Source organism: Chinchilla lanigera, unplaced genomic scaffold (genome assembly GCF_000276665.1).
Source record: "Chinchilla lanigera isolate Chin_1 unplaced genomic scaffold, ChiLan1.0 scaffold00035, whole genome shotgun sequence".
Taxonomy (NCBI): Eukaryota; Metazoa; Chordata; class Mammalia; order Rodentia; family Chinchillidae; genus Chinchilla; species Chinchilla lanigera.
This window is the reverse complement of record NW_004955436.1, coordinates 9829434-9849606: the sequence shown is the minus strand read 5'-3', so window position 1 is coordinate 9849606 and position 20173 is coordinate 9829434. Positions and strand designations below refer to the sequence as shown.

At 36.7% G+C, this 20173-nt stretch overlaps 1 protein-coding gene across 4 annotated transcripts in view; it reads right to left on the bottom strand.

The window, feature by feature from the left end:
- Lama2 (laminin, alpha 2) overlaps positions 1-19830 on the bottom strand; it is a 570325-nt gene extending 550495 nt beyond the window's left edge. For 2 of the 4 annotated variants that reach the window (XM_005389182.2, XM_005389183.2), the window contains exon 1: positions 19463-19830. In XM_005389182.2, coding sequence (XP_005389239.1) covers positions 19463-19574 — 112 coding nt within the window. In that variant the 5' untranslated portion in view covers positions 19575-19830. The remainder of the gene's footprint in view (positions 1-19462) is intronic. The other 2 variants (XM_005389185.2, XM_005389186.2) reach the window with 1 other exon arrangement.
- Positions 19831-20173: the final 343 nt, after the last annotated feature.

Genomic DNA, 20173 nt, shown 5'->3' with positions numbered 1-20173 from the left:
CCACGCTGACGAACCAAGTCTGCGCGTGGCATACTGGCATACTGTTGAAACAGAAAGCTGTGTTTTGAAGGAGTTGTAACCTCAGTGACGCTTTTCTCTCAAAGCAGGAAAGAGGAGGAGGAGCTGCAGTAAAATTTAAGCACCCAGCTGGTGGGCGATCTGAATCTGCATGAATTTTAAATGTTCCCTCCATCAAAGAGGAAATAAACATGTCTTAGGCATTGATCCTTGGATCTCAGGCCCTGGGGGAAATGTGGTTCCAAAACTGAAGCTTTACCATGATGAGAGGCCAGTTGCTTCTTTAGGGTGAGCGCTGGAGGGACTCTCTGAGCTGAAAAAACAATTACTTGCAGCTAAATGCCTTCTTGATCTCTCCAGTGAATGGATGGGACAATCTCAGCACCGGGCCTCTCAGAATCAAAGTGCGCAGTCTTTCTCTTCTCATTCAGCTCAGGCTCCTTCCCCACTTGATTTGTACTCTGCCACCAAATCCCAGAAACTCGTAATCTAGGAAAACATCCTACTCGTCCTACTCCCTCCACTGAGCTTGAGACAAAAGAAATACTTTAAACTTGCTTTTTAAAAGAAAAACACTATAAGAATTATGTAAAATACTAATTTTCTACAAAAGTTTTTATTTAAAAAATACAGAATGAAAGAAAGTTCCAGGACAGAGCTGCAATGACAGCTTGAGATGTGCAACAGCTTTAGAAAAACAGATTTATAATCCATAAATTTTATCTCATTTTTATCTAATAATTGCAAATATACTAACATGTATTTTTAAATGACTTTATCAGGAAGAAAACAACACCATGAAATCAAGCAATGGAGTTTAAACAGAACTTCTCAATACAACAACTATGTAAATCAATGGTAGTTTCTTTCAAACGGATTTGAAAGTGCACATACTGCATTTTAATGAAGAATACACAAAGACACTAAGATCTGTAATTCTAGTAAATGTCAACGATTCTTGGACTCACTTATTGTAGAGTCAGACATAATGAAATTCCATTTATAGTAAATTAGAATGGAAGTTTGAAATTACATCAATGGAATGCAATGCACAAAACATAATTCCAGCAATAGTGAATGCTGCAGTAGAAAGAAATCTTGGTGAAATGATGATTTCACTGTAAGTCTCCATAGTTCCTGAATAAACATGCATGATTTTAAAATCACTATATTATAAAATGAATCATAATAACTCCCATACCATAATGTATCAAACCATGCACATATCTATCATGAAGACAAAATATGCATATTAATATAAAATAATACAATATATATATTCTAAGTCTTTTTCTGCAAGTATTTGCAAATAGAATGTAAAAGTGAACTCAATAATTATATGGAGAAAGAAGTAACAATTATCTGAAACGCATGATAAAATCAATAGATATTTCTTTGTGGAGAGCATGAAAAATTAGACTTATTGACTAAAACTCATGGAATAGGTTATTTGTAGATTCAGTTCTCAAAAATCCTATCACTACCATCTCTAGTTAAACTACTACAATTTTCATATTAGCTGTCTCTTCTCAACAAAACTTGCTATTCCCAAAGGAATAATGAATGAAGAGGTGGAGGGGGAGAGAGAGGAAAGAGAGAAGATAAAAGAAATGAATTGGGATGTGTTACACTCAAGTATCAACCCCACACAAGGAATGCAAGTATTATGTGCTGAAGACAGTTATTAATTTAAAAATTGAAAAAAATACAGCTTTTTATATTAGATTGAGTAGGATTTAGAGCATGTGGGATTATATTCCTATTTCTTCTTACTTTTATCAGTCTTAGTCACTCATTTTTAGCACCAAGACCCTTTTCTCCAAATTCCTTATACACCAGGATACTCCAAAGGTTTGTGAAGAGAAATGGTGATTTAAAAAATAGAACCTCATTGACGGCAGTTCTTACACAAATGTAAACATGATGGTAACATGGAAAAGGAGACTGTAATTAAGAACATAGTTTTGATGTGGTTCCATCTGACCACGCAGTTCAGGATAGGCTATAAATCTTTATGGAAATACTATTTAAATTAAGACGTTTAGTCTCTAGGGTAAATATGTCAACTGTGTGTCACCACTGTTCTACAAGTATAACTCTCAAGATGGGGCAGCCCCACTGGTTCAGGCATCTAGCCAGGGTGATACATTATATAGCAGAAGACAAATTAGAGTAACTGTCCACATCCTGCTTCAAAGCACAGAAAGAAAGGGTCCCACAATTCCCTTGTAGGGAACATGTCAAACCTGAGGATATCCTACTAGGCCTCACCTCTTAAAGGTCCACAGCAGTTCTCAATATCACCAATCTGAAGACCAACACTCACATGTGGACCTTTGAGGACACCATCCAAATCATGGCAGTCGCTTCATGAAGGCTATACTAATTGATCACTGAACAGAAACTTTAAAAATATGTAATATTATTTCTCAGTCTTAAGAGAATATTTAGCTTAAAATGAAGTTGATAGTGTGTTAATAATTCTATACTTGAGTATGAAGATTCTTCATTATTTGATGTATATTATCTTTTCAATCACTTTACTGTCTTTTTATCCATGAAGAATACATATCAAGAAAACAAGATTAAAGTAGAATGTCATTTTGTATTCCCTTTGAATATTCCCAGTTGAAAATGTTGTCATGGCCTGGAGATTTCTTATAAACTTCACTCACTGAGTGCTTCAATTAGTATTAATGAAAAGAGAGACAGGAAAATAAAGAAAACACATAATTTTGAGACAAATTTCTATATCTCCCAACTGTCAGCACATAGACATATAAATCAAGTAACAAAAATAAGCAAAATTTAAAATACATAAAGATGACAAAGTTTACAGTGCTCTGTGTGATAAATGGGGCAAAAGAGGCAAGAGTAAGAAATTAAAGGTGGATTCATCAGCAAGGACCTAGAGGAAAGGAGTATTTCACCAGATTTTAAAAGTGGAAAGAAGGAGGAAGCATACTGAGAAGTAGAGTGTGCTAAGAAAAAGAAAGCTGCTTTGATGTCTCAAATAGCTTAGTAAAGGCATGAAATGGTAGACTGCCCCTTGATGCAAAGTAGGTAAAACAGGCGTTTAGAAAATAGAGAGGATTGCGTTGAGGTGATGAGCTTTGGAAGTGTGGAGGATTTAGAGAGGAAACTGACAAGGAGCCTTGACTATTAGCTTCTATGACAAACTAGGAGAGTTGTCCGTCTCTTTGCATCATGACTTAAATTTAAATTTTTAAAGGGTGCATTGTGTTTCAGTAGTTTGTCTCCTAGTAAATTGTATGTTTCATTCTCTTTTTCTATGCTGAATAGAAATTACAACTGCCTGCTTCTGAATCTTGCATGTATGTCTATTTCAATGTCTATGAGTATGAACTGTGTTTCTTCCTAAAGATAGCTCTTCCCTTTTTCCAGTTTCATTGTTCAGTATTTCTTGTGTCACTCTATGTGGGAGACTCCGTGCTGTGCAGCGAGGATATAGATCCTACAACAGACCTTCACTCTGTGCTCAAAGCTCTCCTCTTGTCCTCCTTTCTCTCAAATTCATTACTAGAAGAAAGAAAGTAATTCCGCACTTGCTGAATGACCAGCTGTCTTTTCTTTTATTAGAGCATACGTTGAAAACAAGAAGAATGCAAATTTCTTTTACTAACTCTAGCATGTCAAAATTTTGATTGTTAACTCCAGAAGAGAGGGAAGAGACTACCTCCAAGGGTACAGCGCAGGCATTTGAATAGAAATTTTTTCTGAAATAACCCATTTGGGTTATTTCTAAAATAATCCATTTGGTAGTGCCTTAGGAAGAAACATGGAAACAGATGCCAATCAAGTCACCCTATATGAGTCACTCCAAAAATTTACATCTTAAATGGGCATTCTGATCTGATATACTGTAATTCTCCTCCAAAAAAGGCTTAGCATGCAAAAAATCCCAAGAAAGATAAAAACTATGCATTCCTCATTCAAGTTTTAGTGCCCCTCAAATCTTAAAAGAATGCCCTAAGAATATGTCTACATCTATATCTAGCTATCTCTGTCTCTATATCTATATTAACTATCTATTGATATCATCCGTATTATATATTTTTCAAGATATCCTCAGGACAACCCCTTTATAGGACTCCTTCTGTTCCTCTGAGAAATCTTCTTCCTCTTAATAAATTCATCTTACTCTTAACCTCCATTATTCCTAGAATTCATTCCTAGAGTTTAAGGAACATGAACTCTGCATTTCCAACATCTAGCAGCTTGAGAGTTTCCTTCCCTATATCACAAGCTTACTCTGTGGAGCCAGTTTCCCCTCCACTCTTCACTTTTACTTTCCAGAATAAACATTTTTTAAAAAGGTAGCCTCACTTTCTAAACTTTTTCATTTACCACTTAAGTGGTATTCTTCATAACCATATGTTGAATTTGTCCATACTGTGTTTTGGGGAATTTATATCTCTTTAAAAAATTTATCTAGAGTATAAAAGCATTTGAAAAAAATGTGAGAATTTGTGGGAATTTATACCTCTTTAAAAAATTTATCTAAACTATAAAAGCATTAGAGAGAAAACTACATATAAAATATGAATGTATTAGGGGAAAAATATGTGGAAACTATTACAGCATTGGAGGAATAAGTGCATGCCAAATATCTCAGAAGGAAACACTTTGGCTTCTTCGGTCAGTTTTTTTGTTTGTTTGCTTGTTTTTTGGCTTGGGTTTTTTTCTAACTTGCGCCTACCATGCCAGACCACAAACTGGAGATAAAATAGAAAACAAGGCAGAATGTTCTCTTATCACAAAATGTGTGTTACTGCACTCCAACTCCTAAAGAATGGAAGCTCTTAGAAGAGGGACTACTTCATTAGTTCCTTAAACGCACTTCTGGCTTTCTGTGCAAATAGTGGATCTTGAATATTTTCTTGAAATGTCATTGGATTATTTTTCTAACTCATTACAAACTGACAATCATATACAACACATTCTTTATACACATGGATACAATGTTGGCCTAATTCATGGAAGGGTGCGGAGAATATCCTGAACACAACCATGCATTAATTCAAATAGGAAATACTGATTACATCATCCCCTAGGCCCAGAAAATGGAAATCCTTTTACAACAAAGTTTGCATTTCAGTATTGGGAGCAAACAGACAAAAAAATAAAAAATAACATTATTCTAAATACTTATAAAGTTGTTTTAAATAATTCCATAGGGACATGAGCATTGCTTTAAATTTATCCATAGGAAATACCCTCTAGGAAGTATGCGTGGACTGTTGAGAAGAAGACAGTTGTAACTGTTGATACACTGTGTTAACTTGAGAAGTCTACAAGCTTAACTAAGTGACTTAGCAGTTCTAGGGTGTAGAGGATATGCCATAGGGTAGCTGTTTACACCCTAGGATGTTGTAATAGGATGCGACAACTTGAGAAGTTTAGAAGCTTAACTAAGTAACTCAGCAGTTCTATATCGTAGGATGTAGAAGACCCACCATAGGGTGGGTAGCCTGCATACCATATCAGGTAGGAAAAGAGGCTTGCTCTCCCTCTTCTGCTCTAGTTGTTTTTGCCATCTGCTGCCACCCTGAATTGTTGCCTCTCTGCTGTACCACCCTGTTTTGGAGCCAGCTGATTAGGAACTGAAACCTCTACAAACTCTAAGCTAAATAAACCTTCGCTTCCTTAATTTTGGATGTTGGTTATTTTGTCTCAGCAACGAGAGACATGTAATTAGCACAATGGCCGTGCAAAGGTCTGAGGGTACAAGATCCTGAATGGAGGTCCTAAAATGGAGACAAGTTCAGCACGGCTGGGGAATGGATAGAAGTTCTTGCTGTTACAGACATACAACAGCAAAAGAGAAGGGCTTGAAATCAGTGAAAAATGCAGGTGCTCAGTCACAAATGGCCATGAAACAAATTATTACCCTTAAGACTGAAATACAATTAAATTTTTTAAGAAGAGAAAGATATAATGTGATTTATTCTTTTCAGAACTCACTGTGGCTATTGCTTGGGAAATGGATTGTGAAATGGGAATCACAAAAACAGAGCCTAGACAACAAAAAAAGACAACACCTTGGCTTGGAAGGCAGAGAGGAGCAAAAGATGTGGCCATATGTGAAGTGAAGTTTGGTGGTTTGGGAAACAGATTTGCCAGTGACTTGGATGTGGAAAGTGAAGGAGAGAAGTTAATGGTAACTTATGAGTGTTGCATTTCATTTAGGAGGTAGATGGTGGTATCATTTTCTCAGTTTGGGAAAGCTGGAGGGAGAAGAGTTAAGGGGAATAAGAATGCATTTGTTCCATACTAGAAACTGTTGGCTTTGACAGCCCCAGTAGACAATTAGATTCAGATCTCATACAGGTAGCAATAGTATCACTCAAAATTGAGTTAGCAGCAACTTAGACCAGCTGAAGAACACCTCTAACCATATTAAAATTCTGACCCACAGGCTAGTTCCTAGACATTTCAAATCAAAACTCCTATCAGTTATGTGGAAAACACCATTGAGTTTAATCTTTAGACAACTCTTTAAGAAAGACACTATTATTAACATTTTATGGTTAAGGACAGGGGGTACAAAGAAGCTGAATAATTCATCCAACATCACTCAGGTATCAAAATTTGAATCTAGAATGTATACTCCAAAAAATGTTACATAAAACGGGTATATCTAGCCAGGCATGGTAGTGCATGCCTGTAATTTCAAGACTTGGAAGACTGAGGCAGGAGGATCACTGTGCATTGGAGGCCAGCCTATGCTACATTGTGAGTTCAAGGCCAGCTTGAACTCATAGTGAAACCATGTCTCAAAAAATGGGTATGTCTAATGCCCATATCTGCTGGACTGATGGTACAAGTACAGCACTAAGACTACAGCTTCTGTTAACTAACAAGCTAACCATTAGGATTTACATTGCAAACTATCAATCCCATAAAGAGGGGTCAACTGAATGATAATTTTTACTCTGAGAGTTATCATAAACATAACTGCCTGATCTTAGTTAAAATTCTGAAGGAGAACAGAAGCAAAAATTGTCAGCCAAGGATATTATATACAGGCAAAGCCATCCTTTAGAAATGAAGGGGAAACACTTTTCAAGGCAAGCAAAAACTGAGGAAATTCATTATCACTAAACAAGCCCTATAATAAATGCTTAAGAGTAGACAGTATCTGTATATAAAAAGATAAAATTACCATCACAGAAAAACATGCAAGAATAAAGCTCACTGGGGAAACAGGTAAACAAAGAAAAACACAAGAAAAGAAAAACATAAAAATGAAAACAAAAAACTCATAAAAATAAATAGAATAGAGTTATAGAAAGAAAGAATAAAGAATCAGAAAAGGATTAAATTATAAACTACCAATCAAGGAAATAATGATTGTAAAGTTTTGCTAATCAGTAATAGCCTTGAATGTAAATGAATTAAATTTCCCATTAATTAAAAAAAGCCCAACAGTATGCTTCCCACAAGAAATTTACTTCAGCAGATTCTCACACACAATCTAAAAGTGCAAATAGAAACCAAAAGAGAACAGAAGAAACCATATATGTCAAGAAGCAAGATAATTTTAAGGAGTAAAACCCCAAACTATGAAACTTCTAAATGAAGATATGGAAACCCTAATTGAAGCATTAGAATAGACAAAGATTTGGGGGATAAGAGTACAAAAGCAAAGGCAAAAAAAAGCAACAGTGAAAAGAGATAAGTGGCATTATATGAACCTAAGAAGTTCTTTCACAGCAAGAGAAACAACCAAGCATCAAGAGAAAACCTACCAAATAAGGGAAAAGGTCTGATAACTATTCATCTGACAAAAGGTTAACTTCCAGGACATATAAGGAGTTCAACAGCAAAAAGCATCATTATCATCATCACTTTCAGATTAAAAGGTGGGATAATAACCTGAACAGATATTTCTCAAAAGTTGTTATACAAATGGCCAACTGACATCTTAAACATACTCAGCATCACTAATCAGCAGGGAAACCCACACCTAAACCACACTAGGCTTTCTTCTCACTCTAATTCGATGAATATTGTCAGAAAGACAACAGCAACTGTTGGTGAAGAGGTGAGGAAGGAAAACCCACACACACTGCTGATAACAACGTAAACTAACAGAGCCTTTAGGAAAAATAATATGCTGGCACCTCAAAAATAAAACCTGAAACTGGATTTCAGTATGACCCTAATGTTCACAGTAACACGGATGGGGCTGGAGGACATTATGTGAAATGAAAATACCCAGTTACACAAAGAAAGGCTGCATGCTCTCACTCAATTTACACAAGCTAAATAAATTGATCAGAATAGAGAGTAGTACAGTGGTCACCAGAGAATAGGAAGGTACAGGGGAGGGAATAGTGAAAGTTTAGCCATGGGCTTCAAAACACAGTTGCGTTTCCAGAGTAACCTAATAAAATAGAGTAACTATAATCTACAACAATTAATTACACATTTCAGATTAACTAGAGAAGAGTTTGAAGACACTGTATAGAAATGATAATATTTGAAAAAGTAGAAACACTAATTAGCTTCTTGACACTTTATATGTATGAACTGAATTTTAATCCTGCACCCCATAGATAAGTATAAATATTTTATGTCAATGAGAAAATAAAAACAATTCAAAAGATATTTGACTGACAAATATATGAGACACTTTTCATTTTGTTTATCTAGTTCCTTAGGCAAAGAAAAGCTACAGAAATAAAAGTCAATAATAATCTACTTCCAATTTTGACCTTGGCACACCCTGGGCTACATGATGATTAAGTTACCAACTTTAGTTACTCTTTGCCATCATTAGGCATACAGTCATTAAGTAACAAGCAAATTCCTCGACCGTCATTATTTTTGCTTTAGCACTTCACACAATAACAAAGAAAATGAAAGCACACACTTGCCAATTAAATCAAGAACTACAGAGGTGCTACAAACTATCTGATCCAGCTGAGAACTTTCATTTTTAGCTGCTGTCTCTGAAGATTCTTCAAAATAAACAAAATGCTCATAGGCTTTTCTGTTACTATAGATCAAAGCCCTGAATCCAGAGGGTAGGTAATGACCACATGATCATGTTCGCACAGGGAGCCTCATAGAAAAGGAAACATCCACCTCCTTGAGTCTGCAAAGAGTATCTCACAACAAATCCAATGAAAGAAACATAGTCCTTCATTTAACATGCACAGAGTGGTATTTGATGGACTTTGGAAGTCTCAGCGTTTTCAAAAATTGGAAATAAATGCAGGAAACCCATGTTAGAAGATGTATAGATTCAACTAGGATTCTTTGCAGGAAAACCATGGGGAATTATTCCTGATGTGGGTTCAGGACCTCAGGAAGTGTCTCCTCTGCTAATATCCAGCCTTCTGAATACCAGCATGCCTCTTCTGTGTTGAAAGTTGCTCACATTTTGGGGAAGGGCGCAGCTCAGTGTTAGAGCACATGCCCAGCATGTGTGAGGTCCTGGGTTCAATGCACTTTTAAACAAAACAAAATGAATGTGCCTACATGTTCATTTTTTTAAATGGAAGTAAAAATGTACTCTTACTAATTTGGGACAAACGAACTGATTGTGTTTCCAGTGTAGGTGAGTGCAAGGAGGGGAAGCAATGCAGATTGTATGGCAGAGAGCTGGATTTCCATACCTGTGTCTAGCTGCTTTGACTCTCTCCCTCCACTTGCCACAGAACAGCCTCTTTCTATACTTCCACCCCCTTGGAAAGGAATGGTATTACTGGGCTAAACTGGACCCAGGGTAAAAACTAAAGTGAATTTTGGTGTTTGTGATCCCAAAATGTACCTTCCCAAGAAGTTTTGAAAAGTAGAATTCATCAATACTTAACAAATGCATGTGAAAAAATGAGATTCTTAGAAAAGCATTCCAGTGATCTCATATTTGAAATATAGATAGCCAGAGGATCACCAAAATTTTCATAGCGTTGCCTGTTTAAAACACTTCACGGACTTATCTGCTAACTCCACTGTTAGCTAATTATAGAAACTTGTATTTCTTCTTATCTCTGTTACTGACTTGTGTAACCTTGACTGAATACATCAATCTGTTCACCGTGTGATAATTTCCTATCCATAATCTCTTAGTGTGAATTCCAAATTTTTAGACTATTTTGATATTCTTTAAGCAAAAGGGATATACACATGCACTGCAAATATCACTGTTGAGCTTTTTATTCAAAGCACTGTGGATAAAGAAGAGCTAATATGTACTGATTAGCTGCCAAGTATTTTCATATGTATTTTCTAGTAATTCTTTTTCACTAATAGGAAGTTTAAACACTATTGACTCAGATTTCTGGTCTTAGATAAGTGGTACCTTGGCTATGAATTAAATTCTTCTCATCTCCCCAGTCCATTTTTGTTGTTGTTACTATTCAAAATTATCTCCAAATCAGAGAAATACGGGTAGAAATTGAAAGTGTAAGCAAGCATATGGTAACGGCATAGGCTATCCTATGAAGTTCAGAATACTCGCTACTGTAGAAATGCTACTTAAAGAGGAATTTATATCTTTGTGTTTTGAAGTATAGAAGCAAATTGCTTCACATACAGCCTCAGCTGAATTTCTTATGCCACAGAGTATTGGACAAAGTGTTTCTTTGACCCACAGAATTTCTTAACATAAGGACAGTTTTACACTTAATTCACTTTTTGCGGCATCTTGAAAATTCACATTTATTGAGAGCCTACTAGATGCTGTGTTTCACATTTGATGTTCTATATATATCTCACAAGAAATCAATGAGCTAAGGCAGCTCCCAGAAATGACAGTGGTACTGCTTCATATTCTTCCTACTTTCTCCCTTATTCAGTAATTGAAAAGTGCAGAGGGAGCAATAAGCCAGAAAACTGTGACAGGTATGTAAGCCTTTGAAAAAATATATTTGATGTGGAAAACTCTATTAATTTTATCTCCACTTTGGAATATAACCTTCTGTGTTACAAGTGATTCAAAGGGGATCATGCCTTAAGGTTTCAATAGTGTAGCTACTGGACTGAGAATTATCCCATTTATAACATATTTGTTGGTCCATAATCATTGACTGGAATAATTTGTCTTTTCCACAGATTCAGTGTTAAGGTTCCTTTATTGTAGGTGTTTTGATAAAATAGAAAATCTAATAACTTAAAGAACCAGAAACCCACAGACAATACATTAAACACACTAACTAGGTACTGTGGCTGTCAAAACTAGAATCTACATTGCAGTTCTTGCATACTCTTGCATACATGTACACACACTCTCCACATTGAGGAGGCTTGAAACGTTTTTCATAACCATGTTCAGCCTCAAATGGAAATCTAAATCTTTTCATGAAAATGTCAGTGTTTTATATTGTTTCAGCAGGCATTTTTTAGATTAACCCTGCTCTGATTCTTATTTTTTCATTCTTGCTCTTTTCACCTGTTGACATTTATACATTGTCTATTTTTAAAGAATTTCATTGTATAATAAATACTATTATGTTTCTAACCCGCTGAAATAACTAGTATACCATGATTTCAGAAAAGCCCATAAAGAACCAATGAATGTTTTCTTATTGCCCAGTAACCAAAGTTCTAAGAATTTAAAGACTAAAATTTTGTGGTTTTGAATGTATGCATAACTTTAAGTATATATATTCTATCATATCTATATATATATATGTAGTTCTACACGGTTTTAAGTAGTGTATGATTAAATGGTAAAACCTCTGAAGATTACACATTGTATTTCCTGTTCTTTCAGGTTACCTGTTGAATCTCTTGCTTCAAATTAGACTAACATTTTCTCTTGTTTCAAATTAGACTAACATTACCCAGAAATAAAAATATGGTTAATTCAAGGTATTTTAAAAAGGATAAAAATCTACAACTCCATAAAGGATGATGGCTTATTATCCACAAGTCAGCAGAAAGAACTAAAGCTAGTGTGAGAATTTTTATTTGTCCTTCACAGGTTGCTAAATATCTGTTTATGTTCTTCCTCATAAAATGGTGATATTTATATTAATCAACTAAACAACTACCCCATGTAAGTAAATGTGTTAATGGTCACAAAGTACTAAATACTATGTTATTTATCCTAAACCTCAGATGCTCAGGAATACTTTAAACAAAGAGGCTTGGGGGGGCACACAGCTCAGCAGTCCACTAGGAGGACCACACAGGGAGAAATATCCTTGGCATTTGCAAGGTGCCTTTCCTATGTGCAGTGCACTAAACAGTGCCTCAGGTCTTTAGGAATTTTCATAGATTAACTTGCTATCCAAACTAGATTAAGCTTGTCATAGAAGGCTGGTGCTAGGAGTGACAACCCACTAGCCAGCTGAACTCTTAATCTAAACTTTTTCTAAATGTTGTCTGTCCCAATAAAAACAATATAAAACTCCAATTCTGAAGTTTACACTCAAGATAACTTAAGGAAAAATCACTCTTAATCCATATCATACATCTTTGACAAAGTCTTTGGCTTTACCTCACCATATGTGTAAAGACTACTTCAAAACCATCTTTAAATAGTAATTATCTGTGGCTTTTAATAAGAAAGATATATGTGAAGTTTTGCTATGCATATTTTCTTCAAAGTTATGATTGTGAAAATCGTCCTTTAATTGCCATATTTTATCCACAAGCAGAATCTAAAGGAGAAGAAAAGACAGGAAGGATGAGAAAGCTAAGTGATTTTCTTTGTGTAACTTTTGTTCTAAATGATAGAATTAAATCATGTCAAAATTGCATTACTTCAGTCCAAAGGTTACTGTAAGACTTACAGAGATCCTTAAAGTAGTTATAAAAATCGAAACAGCCTAGAATAAACTTCTGATTGTAAAAATAGGTAACATTTCAAAGTTCATTTCATAAAAGCAGTCATCAGATCAATACATCATTGTGTCATTTTTAACAATAGCGTCTAGACTTTGGCTTTGATATTGAAATGGATAATAAAAAAGGGAACTCCAAAGCGCACACACACCTGTGTGGGATTGTCTGTAACTTACTTTTGTTTTAAAGTGCACACTAGTTACAATTACTCTATGACAAATTTCTAAGTACACTGAGGAGAAATGAAAGAGTTATGGAACTTCCTTACACTCGAGCTCTTTCTGAGGTTCTGATATGATGTACTTTGAAGCATGAAATAGTTTTGAGAGATGACAAAGGGATAAAAAAAACCAGTGTGAGAGGATGACTGTTGAAGAAGAGTGCTCTGTAACGTGGAATCACTTTAATATCCTCTGTGCATGGGCCATCTGGGACAAGCAATGGGTTTAAAATAACCCTCTGTTTAGACTATTGGTTTAGTCCCGGGGTTCTGCGCCTATCTGAGAAAAGTCATAACTGTGATTTCATTCATTCCTTTCACTCTGCTCTAAACTTACCAGTGCGTCACCACCTCACTCAGGTAAAATCAGCCAGATTTTACTTGAAGGTAAAATCAGCCAGATCTCGACTTCTCCAGTCCCTCTCAGTGCCCCGACCTTAGACCCTTGAAGTCTGCACCCTGCATGGAGATTGCTCCTCCACCTGACGTCGTAAGAAATCACTCCCTCATTTCCTACAAGTATTCGTGACCTGCTCAGTGAAGTTGTGACCTGTCCACTGAAGTCAGTTTTTATCAACTTATTTAAAATAGCAATCGACCTCCCCTCCACTAGTAGAGTCTCTGACTCCCATTAGTAAGCAGTATCTGGGTGTCCAGGATGCGTACTTCTCCATACATGTAGCTACTGTATATATTCTCCATACCCCTGCCTTCCCATTTTCATCCCCACTAAATATAAGCTCCACAAGAACAAGGAATTTGCTTGTACGTGTTTTACTCACAGGACATCTTCCCCCGTTAACCACATTTCAATACACATAGGCGCAGCCCCATCAATTTCCTTCATAGTTTCTGACCTTTAAGTTCCATCTTACAAACAAGTAAAGCCACAAATTAGCCCTGTTTCTGTGTTCTTGAAACATACAAGGCTGGCAAGAGTCTTAAGAACTATAGGTATATCTACTTTTGTCTTTCCAAAGTTTGCTCTTTTATGGCACCTGGGTTACTGACTAAGCATTCCTGGTTAGCTACCGAGCTTAAAAATGTGCATATACACAAAGTCTAAACATCAGCAATCTGGACTGGGAGCTAAATATTTTTAGTGATCACTGAAAATCCTTTGTTCTAGATCTTTTTTATAGTCTTCAATCTGCTAAATTAGGACCTCTTATAAACTGAGCAAAAGTATCGTGAAGTCATCATTTTTTTGTTGTTGTTTAACTTTGCTTGGAAATCTTTCTAGTAATGCTCCAAGCACCAAGTAGATTTCTACTGGAGAGTTCTATAGACTTGAATTCAGTACACATTTGATACATCTTTGGACTCTATGATTGAGTCATCTAGACACTCTACTAATAATGTTCCATATAGCCTAAATCTGGGGTTAGTTTTCATATTCTAGACACAACTAGTTACCAATTCATCCACCTACAATAGTCAAACTTGAATTCAGGACTTTACACATGCTAGGCAAGCACCTCACCACTGAGCTACAGCTCATCCATCCACTGATACGGTGGCCAGCACTGTGGTCCCATAATCCTAAAACCCATTATGAGAGTTGTGAGACCTGGTATAAACTTTAAGTATTAATAGTTCTTGCTGAACCTCCTTGGATCAAAAGAAACACTGCTTTGGCCTCAGAAGTCCAAATAGAAATGTCTGGCGCATGAGTCACTGTCCACAAATAGCCAGTGTTTTCTAAGTGTGTAAATGGATTACAAGTGAGTGAGAGTGTTCTGCTTTAGATAAATAGGGACTGAAGAAATATTAAAGAGGGAAATTTATCAAAAAGTAAACTTTTTGAATTATAATGCAAAGGAAAAGATGTAAGAATAATGAATCATACTATCAAAAATTTGCCATAAATTTATTATTTACTGTATTATTATACAATATTTTATCATTTAATATAGTACCATTTAATACATTAACATAAAATATTACTTTCTATAAAACATATTATCATTTTTCCTTACAATAGTCCTATTTGGCTAGAACACTTGAGATACCTATTTGAGTTTTAAAATGTTTACATCTACATAAGGTGAATATTTATTTTAGTGCAGATGACAATTATCTCATATTTTAAAAGTGAGAGAAATTGAAGGGAATTGAGGAAGAATTGGTAAACCATATACCAATTTTTGGTAATACCCAGCAGGTTTTGAGATAGATTTAGCTCATTATTGTCTATAAAACCTTACAATAGAAAAATCTTAAAAACAAAATAGAAATTTATAATACTGATATGTGAAAAAAAATTACATTTATACAAATTTCATTAATTCTATCATATCTATGATAGTTAACATTGAATATATTTTTATTCTCAGCTACACTATATATAACATTCTATATAAAACTATATAAAATATTATATAGACACTATATATTACATAATCAGTTTACTAAACTATTAGACTAGTGTGTAACTAATGGGCTAAGTTACATATGAAGAAAGGAAAGAATAAAAATTATAATTCCAGGTTTATAACCACAATAAATCCCCTGAAATTTTCTTAGGTAATTTGTAAATTATTTTCTCATGTTTAATACAAGATGTTTTAGAATCCCAAAGTGGACCGTGATGTGGAAATTTCTGACTAAATGTTTAAGTGTTCTTGCCAAAAATGTGTGAGAATTGTCCCAAACATGTTTTTTGTATTATTTTAAATTCCAGAAGCCATCTAAAAACACATTTAAATACATTTAACATTTTCTTGACATTCTTAAGAATTCAGAAATTTATATGCAAGTATGCACTCCAAAACCAGTAGATTACAAACTAGACTCTTGGCATTGAAAAAGCAGAGACTTAATGCATCTTAGATCTCTCCTGCTCTCTGTCTGTCTCTTGGTAGAGCCCAGCCCTCCAGATATGCTGGCCAGCTGTACATCTGATCACCGATGGACATTTCAGTGGCAAGAGTAGCCAAACACAAACAACCCAGCTTTGGCAGAATCACTCAGATTGGGACCGGGTGGGGGGGTTCCTCCATACCAGCAAAGTCAAAGCTTTCTGTTACTTCTCTGGATCTCAGTTCAACCTTTAGAAAGGACATTTTAATGCCTTTCTCATGTAATAATCCTTCTAAAAATCTGAAGATATCTCTTATTTCCCTCCCCCAAACTTTCCTTTTTCAGTTCAAAAGGTGTTATGTGAAACATTCAAGCTCTGAAAAATCTTTTCAGAGTCTTAGCAGTTCTACTGTCTTTCCTCTGAATATAAACCTATTTGTCAGTGAGGAATCCAAGCATGCTAACCAGATGTGTCTTCTTGTATGAGCTATGAATGAAAGTCATCTCTCTGTCCTCATTTACGCTATATTTTTACATTGAATATTTTGTAACTCAGATTGGCATTTCTCATCCCGTCTTTGTATTCATTTCTGTACATGTAAGAGATATGAAACATTTCCAGAAAACATAATTACTTAACGTCTGGATTTGAATAGTAAAACTGACTGTAGGTAGGTTCCATTCATGATCCAGGTTATGGAGACCTCTTAAGTTGCTTAAGTTATTCACCAGTTTAGCGAGAAGTGGTCCAGAATGTGTTCTGGACTACTGGAAGTTTTGATAGATTTAAAAGTTTTTGTTTTCAATCAGCTCATTACCAGAATAGGTCATACTAACTGAGAATTTGCTCCAGATTTACCTTGATCCACTATGAAATATTCTTTGGAATCTATTTTTCACTCAGTTGCAATTTACCTAGCATTATGTTTCTTTTTCTATATATTACAAAAATGTCAGAAAAGGTGTTATCCATTGTCTTTCCCAAGTGTACAATCATTTTGACTATATTGTTCTCCCATTTCGTTGATGCTAAATTTAGACAAAGGATTTCTTTGGAATATAACACTTGTTAAACCACTGTTATTCGTATTATACTTCGGTATGCCATAGAAGCAACAGAACATTTTTAAAAAGTTAAAAGCAAACGAAGAAACAAAAATCTAAACTTCTAGCTCAGTTAGGACTATAAATGATTGCTTCATGTCACCATCCTTAATCAACTGATGTGATGCTACAACAGGAACTGAACTACATAATTAGCGCTTGGCCAGGAAGATCAATGCTCGGGTGTGTAACAGGACATAAAACTTTGGTGACTGCCAAGAAAACACTTCTTGTCAAATTTTCATCCAGCAATCTATGCTGAAAGCTTGCCTCAACCCAACAGCATTGAAAAGAAAGCATGGACTCAAAACATAATGGAAAGAAATCTTGGATCCATAAAGAGGGAATTTTCAGCATAAATGATACCGGAGGTAGTTTTAGCTGTTGACACTTAAGTTATTAGTATCAGTTACATGAATTTAAGTCAAGCCTCAGTTTTCAAACGTCTTATCAGAATAATAATAGCTGAGAATGAAAATAGATCATGTATATGAAGTACTTTTAAATTACAAAGCATTTTACAAATTTATGGAATCATAAATATATTTTATACATGCTTTTACTATTAAAACATTTCAGCCATTTATCCTGGAGTCAGCCTTCAAATATATTGCAAACAGTCTATAATGAAAGCAATAGTTGAGTGCATAACAGCTCAGTGTATAGTAGACTTGGTGTTGTGGTGATATTGCTTAAGAGTCCTTATTAGATAATGATCAAGTGATCTCTCAACAGAATGATGGCATAAACTCTGCCTTCTGTGTTCACTGTACAGTCTTCCTTCTGTACGCCTGGACTGCAGAAAGCACAGTTAATTTTAACTCAATTACAAGAGAAAGTGAAGGCGTGAGAGATGAAGGAGAGGTTGAGGGGAAATTCTCCGCAACCCTCTTGCCCTCTACTCCTCATGCTTTGAGCTGCTGCCACATTCCAAATGCACAGGAGGGGCTGGTGTCCTGGCCCCTCTGCTCTCCAACAGTACTAAAGTATTGTATTATTAAGATACATCATAGAGTTGAGCAAAGTTAATAGTAAAAGTAGTAATTTAAAAATCAGCTCCCAAAGATAGTCTCAAAATCACTACCTCAATAATACAGCCAAAAGATATTATACACATTGAATGCTCCCCACAAATATGAAAGTCAGAGTGGGGGCAGATGACGATGAGGAGGATGATTACAGTATGTTGTGCGCCTGTACAAATCTAGCAAAATGAAGCCTATTAACCTGTCTACCAATATTCACTAATAAAAACTGTTGGAGAAAACTCTGTTATTTAAGTCATATTGGTCCCCTTTACCTCTCAGTGAAGACACAACAAAAATAGGAGAAAAAAATTATGTAGTGAGCTAAAGATCATTTTTATTCTAAGAGTCATAATCAAGGCCTTATTATAGCAAGAAGGTTACAGTATCTTTTTACTCCTTTAATAAAATAGTGCTGCTAAGCATGCTGGTTTAGAACAAGAGCAACCATCAGAACTGTTAGTCATGGCTTTATTCTAGTTAAGCACTAAAGGTGCAAAGATATTTCACAACTTCAGCAGATTGAGCCTCATCCAAAGTTTCTAATTTCCGGAGTTTATACTCTAAGGCTATTTTCATGGTTGAATCAAATCCTTTTTTCTCAAGTTATTTTTTTTTTTCTTTCAGGTTCTCAATTTAAAGAAATTTTTGCCGAAATAATGTGTTACAAATTATGTTTTTAAAAGTTGCGCGTGAGTTTCTTTTAAAAGTCATGATAAAATGCCCCTTCAAAGGCTCCCAAGAGATTCAGAAATGATATGCACATAAACATCAGATGCTTTCATGAGAATAATTTAAATTACATTCAACACAACTGTTTTCCAAAGCACAGCACCCACCCACCCCTCAAGCCAGTCTCTATCTGGTCACCATGCTCTTAAAAAATGCAAGAGATAGAAATCTTCGGTATTCAAGCAAGAGGACAAAGTTCATTACAAAAAAAAAAAAGATACAGAGATGGGATGTGGGTCTGGCAAAGATGCGGCTGGAAGCCTCACTGCTGTGAAAGTAAAAATTCCACATGCTTGACCCCTTTACAAATCCTACCTAGATAACCGGGAACAAAGTCCCTTCAACTTAAGGTGGCGGAAAAGACGCATCGGATGCCCTTCCCGAAGTTCCAAGGTGGACTAACAGCCGAGAGAAGCCAAGCATTCACTGCAGAAATGGAGCTGCATAGGGGAAAACTTTTTTTCCTCTTTTTTTCCCAACTGGAAAAGTTCGCCTCTTGGAGAGATTCTGTAAATCAGCGTGCAAGATTACAGACCTCTCGGAAAGGAATAAACGCCGCACAGCGCTGCGGTCCCTTTGGCTGGGAGTCGCGCTCCCTCGCCGCTGACCTGAACTTGCATCCCTCGGCCTCTTCCCCAGCGCGCTGCAGAGAGCTCTCTCCCCGAGAGGAACTCTGCAGAACGGACGCAGGAGCCGCGGCCCGGAAAGGATGCCGTCCAAAGCCTGTGCCTCGACTTACCTCTTTGATGGTGCGCCTGGGGCTGCCTCCGCTGCTGGGACCGCTGCCCCTGAGCGTCCCCGAGATACCCCGAGAGGAGCAGGAGGAGGAGGACCCCGGGGGCTCCTGCCATCCTGGTGGCCGGGGCGAGTACCCTCTTAGGAGCCTAAGGAGTCGCTGCGCGGCGTCCCCTGCCCCTGGCTTGAGAGCCGAGAGATCAGCAGCTGCGGGAAGGGGAGGAGACAGCCCTCCCTGGCTGGCTGTGCAGCCGGGCCCAGGGTGGGGACCGAAAGAGGACACTCCTCCACGCCCCCTTCCAGGGCCGGGGCCTTTAAAGAGTCCCCGCATAAAGCCCTTGCTCCAGACCAGACGGGATCGTGGCTGAGCCTGACCCCTTACCTACCTACACTTCTTTCAAATTAAGGAAGCCGTGGATATGCAAGCCCCTTGGGGTCTGCAAACCGCTTACACATGGAAAACATTATTTGTGGGAAATCCGTGCAGCTAGAAACTTTAGCTCCTGAGAAAAGCCGCTGTGTGTCCCGGTGAACCAAAGACTCCAAAGCCCAGTTGACCAAGGAGTCACAGAGCTCGGAAAGTGGCTCTGGGAAGCTGCCCACCAGGCTGAGGACTTCCTCCCTGGGACACTGCTCAGTGAGGCGACCAAGGGGGGCCAAAGTACAGCTCCCCACTGTTCTCTGCCGAAATGTTCCTCCTTCATGGAAGGCCTAA